The sequence below is a fragment of the Vidua macroura genome, chromosome 2 (genome assembly GCF_024509145.1).
Source record: "Vidua macroura isolate BioBank_ID:100142 chromosome 2, ASM2450914v1, whole genome shotgun sequence".
NCBI classification, from domain to species: domain Eukaryota; kingdom Metazoa; phylum Chordata; class Aves; order Passeriformes; family Viduidae; genus Vidua; species Vidua macroura.
This window is the reverse complement of record NC_071572.1, coordinates 39,203,832-39,216,110: the sequence shown is the minus strand read 5'-3', so window position 1 is coordinate 39,216,110 and position 12,279 is coordinate 39,203,832. Positions and strand designations below refer to the sequence as shown.

The window sequence follows — 12,279 nt, the reverse complement described above, 5'->3', positions numbered from 1 at the left end:
AGTGGAAGATGGGCATCTCCATTGGCACTGTCCCTCTGCAAAATTGTGCAGCTCGGGTGACTGGGATGGCCCAGCTTGGCGTTATTAATGCTTTTATTTACCAAAAAATCAAAAAAAAAAAAAAAAAAAAAAAAAAAAAACCAAAAAAAAAACAAACAAAAAACAAACAAACAAAAAAAAACCCACAAGGAAAATAAAAAACAAACAAAAAAACCTCCGAATCTCTTTAATTAAATTAGTTACCATACAAACACCATAGGGTTTTGTACATGGAATAAATAGCGCAAGTCAAACCTGATGGCACTTCCACAGCAGCCCCCCGTGCCAGGTGGCTGCCTCTGCGGCCTGGGCCAGTGCAGTGGGGCCCGGGCCACCGGCAGCTTGGCACGGCTCGGCACGGCCCTAGGAGCAGTTCTGCCTCCCGAGGTCCTGTGGGGCTCATCCTCCTCGGATGCTGGGGAGGTGTCACGGCTAGAGGGGCTGCGGGGGCCGGCGGGGAGCACCCCCGGCCTGGCAGACGTACCACTCGCTGAGGTTGGTGACCGGCGGGGGAGAGCGCGGCGGCGCGGCCGCGGGGCGGCTCGGCGGCCGGGTCGGCCTCGGGGGGGCAGCGGGCCGTCGGGGGGTCCCGCTGCCGCGTAGCCCTGGGAGCCCGGCGGCGGGGAGGGCGGCGGGGACTTGCAGTGGATCTTCATGTGCTTCCGCAGGGAGCTGGGGTGGGTGTAGGACTTGTCGCAGCCGCGGATCTTGCAGTAGTAGGGCTTGTCCGAGGTGTGGACGTGGGAATGCTTCTTGCGGTCGCTGCTGTTGGCGAACTTCCTCTCGCAGCCGTCGAACTCGCACTTGAAGGGCTTCTCCCCTGCGGGGACACAGGGGACACACGGCACCGTTACCGGCCCTGCCCGCAGCCCGCCCGCCGCACCGCAGCCCCTCCGCAGCGTGGCCTCCGAGGGCGAGCGGCAAGGGCAAACCTTCCCCTTCCCTTCTTTTCCTCCCCTTTCCCTTTTTTTCCTCCCCCTTCGCGACAGTCGTGACATGCCCGAGGCTTCCGACTTTTTCCCCGTGTTTTGCTGCCCGTCACACGTCGCTGGCAGCCCTCAGGCCCCGAGTCCCGGCTGGCGGCGGCAGGGCCCCCCCGGCCTTGTTTGCCCTCTGCGGCGCTCCCCTCGCACACGAGAAACCTTCATTACCGCTCTAATGACCGAGCCCAAACAAAACCTCTCAATGTCCTTTGCCTGCGAGGGCTGGCGTTTGCCGGCAGCCTGGCTCGCCTGGCACATCTCCTGCGTAATCCTTTCCCAATGCGCACTGCGCTGGAGGAATAATTAGTTTGGGGAAAATAAAAGTAACACCTGTTTAAGCATCCCGGCACAAAGGAGGGAGCACCCCGCAGCCCGGATTGGGAACCTGCAAGTTGGAGGGACCAACTCAGACACCGGAGATGAGGGCAGCGTAGCTGGTTAGCCTGGGAAAATTTGGGTCTAAACGTGTGCGGATGATCTACTTTTAAGGGTTTTTTCACACTGCTTAACAGTTAAAGGGGTTGTGAAAATCAGCCCGGGGCGGTTAGCCTGGCGTACCTTTCTCACACACGCTTTCTCCTGTAGCATACCCTGGAATCCGTATGTTACGGTACTTATAGCCATGTCCTTTCCCATAGTTCCCGAGCCGACCCTTCCTTATAGCTCCCGAATAGGGCTGGGTAAATGCCTCTCGCTGAGACACCAGAGGAAAAAGAAAAAAGTGCCAGATCCCTGTACCGAAGCTTCTTACAGCGAGTTTTTCTCGCTCTGCCATGCTACTCGTGAGTTCAACACAGATAGATCTGCACTGATAATCTTTGTCATTACTATCGCGACTCTTGAGTCGCTTTAGACATGGCTGATGCGTATTTTCAGATGTGATTTGCTCTGAGGGCTCAGAAATAACAACCTAGCAGCTCTCTCGGTGGACATTTTCTCTTTACCAGCAAGGGATTTTTACTGCTCCTCCCCTTTGTAAGATCGTATCGCGTTTATTATTTATCGAAGTAATAATGGAAATGAGAAAAATATTTTTATTTTTAGAAGCAATTTCTAGGCTGCTACTATAGAAACATACACCTCCACAGCCTATTTATGCATCAATTTGTTCCATTAAAGTCGGCTCACCTAGCACCAATGTAGTAGCGCTAGAAAGTGCAAAGTTTATCTTAAAAAAAATAAAGGGAGAAAAAAAAAATTAATTGTGCCTCGTGGGTTTTACGCGTGCCTTGTGTGCATGAAAACCTCTGCACACCCCCGAGACAAGCTTCCAGTCACTTCGTTTGTTCATTAATTACTATTAATTTTTCTGGAAAACAAAACAAATCTACTGGAGGTTTTGGGCAGTTTCTGTCTGTGTTACCCCAAGGATGAAGGTTCACACATTCTGCTGCTGACCATGACCTGCAGAGCCCGAGGCGCAGCCCCCTGAGAAATGCTCCAACCAGCTGGACCAAACCGTGTCCACTCCGTCAGGGTTTTAGGGTAAGTGTCTTTCCTCTTGGGTTCATGCGTGGGCACCCTCGCCAGACTCCAGATCGCAACGATCAAATTCTCCATAAGTCCAGGACTGGCGAAGGTCCCGGTGTGTCCCCGTTATGCTGACGAGGGCATCACGTCAGAGTTTAACCATTTGTAGGTGGTTTCAACCCATGGAAGGGGGCGAGATGCCGGGCGCCGTCCCCTACTCCTCCTGGCAGTAGCAGTGCCGGCGGCGGGGAGGGGCACAGATGAGGCTTGGGATCACTTTTTTTGGAGGGTCTAGGAATCGTTGGAAGGAAGCCTGACCATCCTGAGCATCGTCTTTGGCGAGGGGAAAGCAAAATTGCAGAAGGGACTAGGTCCCCATTCCCCCTAGAAAGCACCGGGTTTGGGAACAGTGATTTGTTCCCAAAATAGAGCAGTAGCTGCAGAGCATGGCATGCAGCCCCCGAGGGGATGCTTCTGGGGAAAAAAAAAGAAAAGAAAAGAAAAAGAAAAAAAAAAAAAGAAAATAAAAAGGCCCCAAACAACAAACGCTTCCTGAATTACGGAAATACTCTTCTTCTTCCTGAGGGATTACCAGAAACATTCAAAATCGCCCAATGATACGATTATGGTGTTATTATCCCCCCCCCCCCCCCCCCCCCCCCGGGCGCCAAATGCCCATAAAAAAACGAATAGTTTGTAAATCTCTCCTGCTCCCAGGCTGCACATGACAAAGTTAAAGCTGAAGTGGCAAAATGACAGTAATTAATCTGGTAGGAACGGACAGAAAGTTTAGGATCCCTTGTCCACTCGAAGGCGTGGGGAGAAATACGTTGAAAAACGTGTTTACCCTCCCATGGGCCGAGCTGTCATTCGAGGTGAGCTATTGCCCCCCACCCTGAGGGCTGCTTTGGTGCAACGACCCCTTCTGCGTGGATAGAGCCTTTCTTTGTGGGCTCATGCACAGACACCCTCCCGGAGACCACGAGTAGCCCCAAGCTAAAAACTTCTCCAAATTTTCATTGCAAGAAGCCACGTCCCACACATTGCCTCGGGGCAATGCTCTACTTCATTAAGAGCTGCGAACTGTGCCTGATACGTATTTGGGTTTTGGTGGGGGGATCTTTTTTTTGGCTGAATCTCTGCCTCCACGCAAGCCTCTCAGGACTTCTTCCCACCTCCCTCTCGCCTGCCCCTTGGAGCTGAGATGGGTAAGGAGTTTGAGGAGCCCAGAAGAGTCCCGCGGTGAATTTTAGTTTTTCAAATAGATAACAAAACCGCGGGCCTCCAGCTAACTCATTCCACGGTGTCGTTAACAACAAAAAGTGTCAGGACATTACCCCCTCCTCTCCCCCAGGAGAAATGTCCCCCACACACACCATCCCTAGCTCGGGGTGTAGAGCACTAGGCACCCCCAGGGCTCCGCTGCTACATATGGGCTCGTGCCTGACGTATACTGGAGATAAAAATCTATAATCCTTTCAGCCATGGGCCATTTGGTTTACATCGGAACAACACGTTGTACGGTCGCCGCTTTTCTCTTCCCAAGCAGCAAACAATAAATCAAGAAAGCAATTACGGCAACTCCACTTCCTTAAGTATCCTCCAAGGAATAATATTTGTCTGCCACTATAAATCCCGGCTTCGTTCGTTTTCGGCAGTGTTTTACACCCAGATGGAAATGCGTATTTCGGGAGTAGCGAGGAATGAGGAGAAAGTGGGGGGAAAAGCCCAAACCAAACAAAAAAAAACACCAAAACCAAACCCAGAAAAATAAAACACTAAAAGGCTCAAAGACACCCCAAGCCCTTCCAGGGGCCCCCGCCTGCCCCCGAGGCATTCTCCGAGGGTGCCGCTCCCTCCTCCCGTACCCCGCCGAGCAGTCGGGGAGACTTTGAAGTTTGCTTCTCAGATCCTCAAAGGGAGGGAAGCGTCCTCCGGTGAGAGCCTTCCCCCGCCTCGCTCCCTGCTTCCCTACTCCGCGGGGTACTGCCGCAGGCGGGAGCAACCCAGGCAGCACCAGAAGCCTCGGGACCGGTGTCAGTCCGGTAGCCCAGCGGCACGGGCAGCCCCGGCAGTGCCCTCAGCATCCCCGTAGTTCCGCAATATCGGTAGCCCAGGCCGGGGGGTACACCAGCAGCATCGTTGGTCCCGGTAGTAGGGACAGTCCCGGAACGAGGGTAGCCCCAGGAGCGCTGGTCACAGGGGCAGTCCGGTAGTCCCGGTAGTACCGGCAGACCCGAGCACCGCCACTGCCGCCCGCAGCGCAGGGGAACTGCGCCCCCAAGAGCCCCCGCAGCCCCATCTCCGCCGGGCCAAGCGTCACCCGCCCGGCTCCGTCCCCCGCCGACAGAAGTGGCAGGAAGAGCAGAACCGCCGTCCTTCGGCGTGGCGGGGGGAAGTGGCAAAGCGCAGCGCTTTCCAGACGCGGGGTGAGCCCCGCAGGGTGCCCCGGACAAGGGCGGCGGGAGTAGGGACGGGCGAGTGCTCATCCTCTCCTCGCTCTTCCGCAGGGGCTGCTGCTCGTCTTCCCCCGGCTCTGCGTTATTTATTAATCAGTGTATTTATCCGGTGGTGCCGGGATGCGGGGAGGTGGGTAAGCGGGGGGGGTGGGGAGGGAGCTGCCCAAGGTGAAGGGGGGGTTGAAGGGGGGGGACGGGACACGTGTGTGCAGGGCAGAGGGGCCGGGTGCGTGTACGTAGCTGTGTGTGCGTGGCCCGTGTGCAGCCGAATTACTTATTCATGAAAAAGTCACATGTTCGGCGGTGCGTAGGAGAGGAGGAAAAGAGGAGGAAAAGGGAGAAAAAAAAAAAAAAAAGGAAGGAAACCCTTGCGGGTGTGTGTGTGTGTGAAGAACAACCCACCTGTATGAGTCCTTTTGTGGATCTTGAGGTTTTCGGAGCGAGCGAAGACCTTCCCGCAGCCGGGGAAGGGGCAAGGGAAGGGTTTCTCTCCCGTATGCACTCGGATGTGGTTGATGAGTTTGTATTTCGCTTTGAAGGGCTTGCCTTCACGGGGACACTCCTCCCAGTAGCACACGTGGCTGCTCTGCTCGGGCCCACCGACGTGCTCCACGGTGACATGGCTCACCAGCTCCTGCATCGTGCTGAAAGTTTTGGAGCAAGGCTTCCTACCGCCCGGTGGCGGCGGCGGAGGTGGAGGAGGCGGCTCCCGGTCGATCCACTTGCAGATCAGCTCTTGCTTGATGGGCTGTCGCATGTACCGACAGGAAGGCCCCAGCCGCTGCCGCCGCCGCCGCGGCCCCGACGTGCGCATGGTGGTGGTGGTGGTGGTGGTGGTGGTGGTGGGGATGGGGGTGGTGCGGGTGCCCGTGGCCGGCCGCCGCCAGGTTGAGGTTGACGGAGCCGTAGCCTTGCAACGCCGAGGAGGTGGAGGCGGCGGCGGCGGCCCCGTAGTGCGCCTCGGCGCGCCCGTAGAGCTCCCCGCCGGCGGCCGCCAGCCCCAGACGCATCTGCCCGTTGAGCGGCGGGTGGCGGCCGGCGGGCGCGCCCTGCTCGCCGGGCGACGGGAAGGCGGCGTGCGCCCCGTCGGTCGCGCCGTAGGTGCCGGCGGCCGAGATGAAGACGCCGTGCGGTGGCGGGTGCGGAAGGGTGTGGGGGAGCCGGCGGGGCGGGTGCTGCTCGCCCAGCGTCCCCGTGCACGGCGGCAGCGGCGGCGGGCAGCTCCCGCCGCAGGAGAAAGTCCCGGCCCGCCGCCTCCCCCGACGGGTATCCCGGGAGGGCGGCGGAGGGCGGCGCGTAGGCGGCGGCGGTGTGGCGGCGGTGGCGGTGGCGGCGGCGGCGGTGGTAGTGGTGGCGGCGGGCGCGGCGAAGGCGGCGGCGGTGAGCGCCTCGGGCGTGAGCTTGAGGGCGGCGGGCTGCGCCATGTGCTCGGGTCCGAGCGGCGTGAGGGCGCCACCGGGGTCGCCGCCGCGTCCCCGGGGTGGAGGTGGGCCGCGTGGTGGGGGTGGACGTGGTGGTTCCCCAGCCCCGGGAAGCCTGTCATGTTCTGGTGAGGATGGGGCTGAGCCGCTGCCAAATCCGCTAATCTCAGTGTCGGGTTCCTCTTGCTCAAAGGGGGCTCCATAACGACACAGCCAAGCCCATCTACGCTCGCTGTTGTTATTTTTTTCCCTTTACCCGCCTTCAAAAACATGTATATATTAAGCGGCTCTTTAACTTCTTTTGTCTGCGCTCCGAGCCCCGCGCATCCCTGGCCCCGCTCTGCCCGCCCGCGATTGGCAGAGCCCTCACCACACTTCGGCGGCGCGCTGGGGAATACGGCTCGGACACCGCGCCGGAGGGATTGGACGGATGGCGATGATTGGCAGCGGCCGGGGCCGCGCGATTGGCTCCCTTTCAGGCCGCCGGCGCAGCGGGGATCCGCCCCCCGCCGCCCCCCCCCGGGCCCCCCCGCGCCGCCCCCCGAAGTTGCACTTGCAAAACTTCGCGCGGGGCCCGACGGGGCGCCCCCGGCGCCTCCCCCCGCCGCCCCCGCCGGCAGCACCGGGCAGCACCGGGCAGCAGCTGCCTCTACTCCCCAGGCACCGGACGGGGCGCCCTGCTCAGGTGCTCCGCCGTGTTTACGTTTTGCGGGGCCGTGGGGTTTTTGTCCTCGCCTGGCGGCAGCCCACTCGCGCGTCTGATGCCCGGGTCTGTGCTCAGTTTCCTTTCTTCTTCTTTTTTTTTTTTTTTTTTTTTTTTTCTTGAGGGCCACGTTCATTCATGGATGAGGCGGGAAAGCACTCCTTCATGCAACAATGTGTGCAACCCCACACCCACGCGAGGCCGAGCCTGTGTGTACTCATGCCCAAGGCACCACTAGGGGAAGGCGGCCAAAGTTTCCCTAAAAAGAAGACGGCGGGGGTTGGGATTCCTTTCCTTTAGAAAATAAACGAGGAAGCCGGGAGGGGAGGAGGAGGGGGGCAAGTGGCACATGTTAGAGCCAAGTTTTGGGAGCCTGCGCTTGCTGCCGCTTTGGGGCTTCCTCCTCCTGCAGCGGCTTCCCGGGGCATCCCGTGGGGAGAGCCACCCCACGCCCCTCGGCGGCCCGCCAGCCGTAGTCCAGGCAGCTGCATCCACTTCAGCCCTAATTCAGCAGCGGCGAAATAGAGATGAAACCCCCGCAGTGATACTAGCCCCGAGCATAATGCTCCTCGACTCTTTAGGGTGTCGGAACGGTAGGTTGGGAAATGGGAGAGTCTCCGGCTGGTGGGTGTCGGCCCTGAGCTATTGCCCCAGACGAAAAGGCAGGAAAAGTAGGAGCTCTTCTGAAAGGGGGCAGAGGTAAAGGACGGGCGGGGACAGCAATAGGACCGCCCCTGGGGTGCGGGGTGTGCTGGTCCTCGAAGGTGAAGCTCTTTGTGGAGCGACGAAACTGGCCCTTTGGTACAAAGGATGCTTCTCTTTGAGGGGGTTGACTAGGCAAGGCCGGGATTTCCCTGCGAGCCAAAAGGGGAAAGGAGCATTGTCGTGACTTTTCTGTGGGAGGAGAAGTAGCTTTGACTGATATGTCATCTGCTTTCTTTAGGCTGTTGGTCCCCCTGGGAATGCCTTGAGCTCCCGCGCTCCTGGAAATTGAGGCAAGCTGGCTGCCCTTCCCTGCCTGCGGGGCAGCCAGGGACTCTTCTCCGCCTCTCCAGGAGAGGAAACGGGGCGGGGGACGCCAGCGGACCCACACGCACCTCCGGCTCTCCCCGGCCACCTAATCCCCTTGACGAAACTACATCTGTGCGTCTTGGCCGCTTCCCTGTGCCAAGCCACGTTCAAAGGAAGCCCCGTGCTGGTCCGGCATTTCCTGGGCCAGGCTCCAGGCTCCCCTTCCTCTGCCTCTCCTGCCGCTACTCGCGGGGGGAAAACTCGCAGGATTTGGCCCACGGCTGCCAAAAGCGGGGCGAGAGGCTCCAGGGGGAGCTCAAGGGGGAGAGAGACCCAGCAGTTCCCTCCCTTCCCTCCCCCCACTGGAGACGAGCCAATGCTCCCGGCTCGTGTGGCCGCCGTGGGGGTTTCAGTGATGCTGCAAGGCAAGGAATGGGAATAAATGATCCCCGGGTTTTAAAACCGGCTGCTCGATGGTTTTATTGCACAGTAAAAACTTCACGCAAAGTACCCATACGTCTGTACGGATATTTATATACATGTATTTTCTACATGTCCATCCAAATAGCGCCCTCCCTCCTCCCCAAATTCTGGGTGCCTTGATGGAGCAAGGTCCAGGAGATGGAATGGTTTGATGAGAGATGCTGTGGAGGTGAACAGCAAGTATCACAGCTCCATGGAACCTTCTGCATGCCTCCTTGTCCCTCTCCTGTTAAATGCAGGTGATGTGTATCTGTCATCGATTTAATATGTCTTAATTCAAATATATACCCCGATCAATTTCTTTTTATGAGAGGCTATAAAAAATTGAATTATTTTATAGCTGGCTAATAGGCAGCTGACCTGTGACTGTGGGGAGGGAGGGGTTGATGGAGATTCACGTGGAAATTCGCTCATTTTTAGGACTGGCTGCAAACGCCGGAAAGAGAAGGTGGGCTGCCCGCGCAGGGACGGTTTTGGACGCTGACAGCTCCAAAAGAGCTATGAAGATTGTAAAGCCCATTAACTCACCGACACCAGCTCAGGCCAGGCTGCCGCTGTCCTCGGGTTGCAGCAGAGGGGACGCGTGCTGTGCTACCCCCACAGCCCCCTACAACCCGACAGCACCCGTCGGGGGTCGGAACGCGCCCTGCTCCCGCGGCGGAGCCGGCCTGCAGAGCCCTCCCGCAGTGCTCCGCTCGCCGGCAAACCTGCCAAGGGACATCGCGGGAGGCTGCAGAGGCGGGGTGAAAGCCTGGAAGCCTTCAAATTTATTTCGTAAAGCTTCCTCTATAAACTGAGGCTCGGGCTATCGGCTTTAGGAGGTGTTTAACCGTAAAACGCTGGGCTGTGAGCTGCATTATGTAAATGTATGCTAATGATCATGAGCACCATTTACAAACAATCGTCTTTAATGCACGTCTTATTGATAGTTGGGGAGCAATATTTTATAAGGTGTAAAACATTCTTCTGGGGAGCCGTTAGAAAGGATTGCCGCTTCCCCGGGAAGACTTGCAAGACTCCCCAGATACGCTAGAAAAGCCTACCCTCCTCCCGACCCGTCGCGGGTGGCTTTCTACGCTCGTGGGGCCGCTCTGCGGCGCGGGGGGAGCCTGTGGCGCGGTTCCCTCCCCAAAACATGCGCCATCGGAGGTGGAGTTCCCCCGAGTTACAGCCCCGCGGAGACCTACACGGGCAGGACGTACCCACGGTACCCTGCTCACTGTGCCGTCAGGGGGACAGCACGGAGGCGCCGGGACCTCGGCCGAGAGCAGGAGGCTTCCCAGAGGCACGAAAGGGAAAGAGAGTAGCGAGCGATATGACAGTGAGACTCCCCACCCCTTCTTTACGGAGGGGCTCAGCGGATAGATAACTTATACTCTTAAAAATTTAACTTCTGTGCTAAATGTCGTCGCTCCGTGTGTCCAGGCGAGAACCTGAAGGTGACACCCGGGGCTAGGGGTTGTCGGGGCGGGGACCCGCCGCACCTTTGGGACCGGGATTTACGAGCATAAGTTTCGGAGCTATCGTGTTCAGTGCGCGCATCGCCAGGGAAAGAGGGGACATCCCCTTTGGTGTTTGCTCAATTAGGGACAAAATAAGGAAAAAAAAATCTTTCTTTCTTTCTTTCTTTCTTTCTTTCTTTTCTTTCTTTCCTTCTTTCTTTCTTTCTTCTTTCTTTCTTTCTTTCTTTCTTTCTTTCTTTCTTTCTTTCTTTCTTTCCTTTCTTTCTTTCTTTCTTTCTTTCTTTCTTTCTTTCTTTCTTTCTTTCTTTCTTTCTTTCTTTCTTTCTTTCTTTCTTTCTTTCTTTCTTTCTTTCTTTCTTTCTTTCTTTCTTTCTTTCTTTCTTTCTTTCTTTCTTTCTTTCTTTCTTTCTTTCTTTCTTTCTTTCTTTCTTTCTTTCTTTCTTTCTTTCATCTGTCTATCCATATATAGAAAGAAAGAAAGAGATAAAAGAGAGAGGCAGTGTCAGGAAACACAGGCCAAATTTTGCTCTGCTCTCTCTCTCTTTCCTACTTCCCCTCTCTCTGAACGTCACCGTTGGAAGAAGCTGTTGAGATAAATCAAATAGTGACACTTTGACGGCTTTACTTGTATAAGCAATATGGTTACCATATGGCATTGTTATTTATGAATGACAGCATAAATTGTATTTACAAAGTCCATCGCGCTTTACTGGGACGCTTCTCCCTTGCCTCTAACGTTTATATGGGCATCTCCAGATGGAAAAAGGTGCATCTAATAAAACCCGGCAGTGCTGCGGCAGACCCATTTTGGGGGGCGTTGCGCCGGATCTGTGCTGGCTGCAGAATGAGCGGCGCAGTGGGGCAGGGCGCACAAAATACGCGGCGCTGCGCGTCCCTCAGCCGCAGCTGGGCAGTGCAGAGGCACCGGCTGCCGCTCGGCCGAGGTTCCCGTCCTGGAAAAAAGTGCTACACTGCTCCTGGCCCCCGCCGTCTCACGGCATTACCGCCGAGAGCAGGGTTCTACACATACATAAGTGCAACTGAAGGAACAATAAATATTAATGGCACGAAAGCGAGGTGATCCTTCCTTCTGTCCCTGTCCCTGCCCTGCCTAGTATATTTTTCTTTTTTTCCTTTTTCTTTCTTTCTTTCTTTTTTTTTTTTTTTTTTTTTTTTTTAATTTTAAAAAAAGCGTTTAAAAGTTACAGCTTTGGCTGAGATTTTCATTATTTCCCGTATTTCTTTTACCTTACTCTGCCGGTAGAGCCTGACAAAGAACTTTTGTCTCGAAGTGTGTGTTTTACAGAGGGAGGCTAGAAGACAACACATGTGGTCTTCACGGGTCATAGGTCGAATGGCCTAGAAGTGGCTCGGATCGGCACCATCAAAGGTAACCTGCAACTTAATATCCTGTTGATGAGCTTGTTGAATTTATGAGTGTCTGTGACACAGACAACGGTGCAAGTGATGCCGCTCAACTAGCCTCTTCTCACCAGGCTACGGGCCGGCCACACTTGCCCTCCTCGCCCCGCACCTCGTCCCCTTACTGCGTTGGAAGGCTCAATTTTGGGGTAGGACACCCTCTTTCCCCCTTTCCCCTCTCTCTCCCACATGCACACACAGCCGTCTCCGGTGGGTCCTTCCGCCTCTTTTTCCCGACGAGGCCGTCGCCAGCCGCATCCTCCCATAGGCAAAGCCCCCGGCCCCACCGCAGCCTGCACCCCCACTGCGGCACCCATGGCTGCCAGGGAGGGGGGGATGGAGAAAGGGGGCGCGGAGCCTCCCCAGAGGGCGGTGACACCTCTCGGGAAAAGGGTTAGAAGGACAAGGCGATATATACAGTTCAGGGGAAACAAGAAATTTCTCTCCCCTCGTCCCGCCTCCCCCCCTCTACACCCCTCTCCAGCTCCCTTCGCATCATCATCCCGTAAGAACAAGAGAAGAACAGTTTTAAAGCGAATTTTGGAAAACTTACGAAGACGGGAAAGCTTTCCCGGGGGAGCTGACGTTTTGCTCTGTAGGTCTGGCACCTCCAGAAACCTGTTGAAAAACTTCTTTCAATAAAAGAGTTTACCACCGACTTCGGGTGACCGTTTGCTTTCCTCCCCGAAAGCTGCCATGAGACGCAGGCTGTGCTCGTGGCGGTGGCCCGACGAGAGAGTGTGGGGCTGGCCTGCCGGTGCCTCTGCCCCCCTCCCTTCTTCCCTTCCTCCCTCGCTCCCTTCCTATGTTACTCTGTGACATGGG

At 56.4% G+C, this 12,279-nt stretch overlaps 1 protein-coding gene across 1 annotated transcript; it reads right to left on the bottom strand.

Annotated features, from left to right (window-relative positions):
- Nucleotides 1–370: 370 nt before the first annotated feature.
- On the bottom strand, nucleotides 371–6,644 carry ZIC5 (Zic family member 5). The gene is given in 8 exon segments (XM_053970394.1): nucleotides 371–549; nucleotides 551–607; nucleotides 609–859; nucleotides 5,354–5,736; nucleotides 5,813–6,156; nucleotides 6,158–6,205; nucleotides 6,268–6,422; nucleotides 6,425–6,644. Coding segments are annotated over 8 exon segments (1,536 nt in total). The 3' UTR covers nucleotides 371–471.
- Between the last annotated feature and the right edge of the window lie 5,635 nt (nucleotides 6,645–12,279).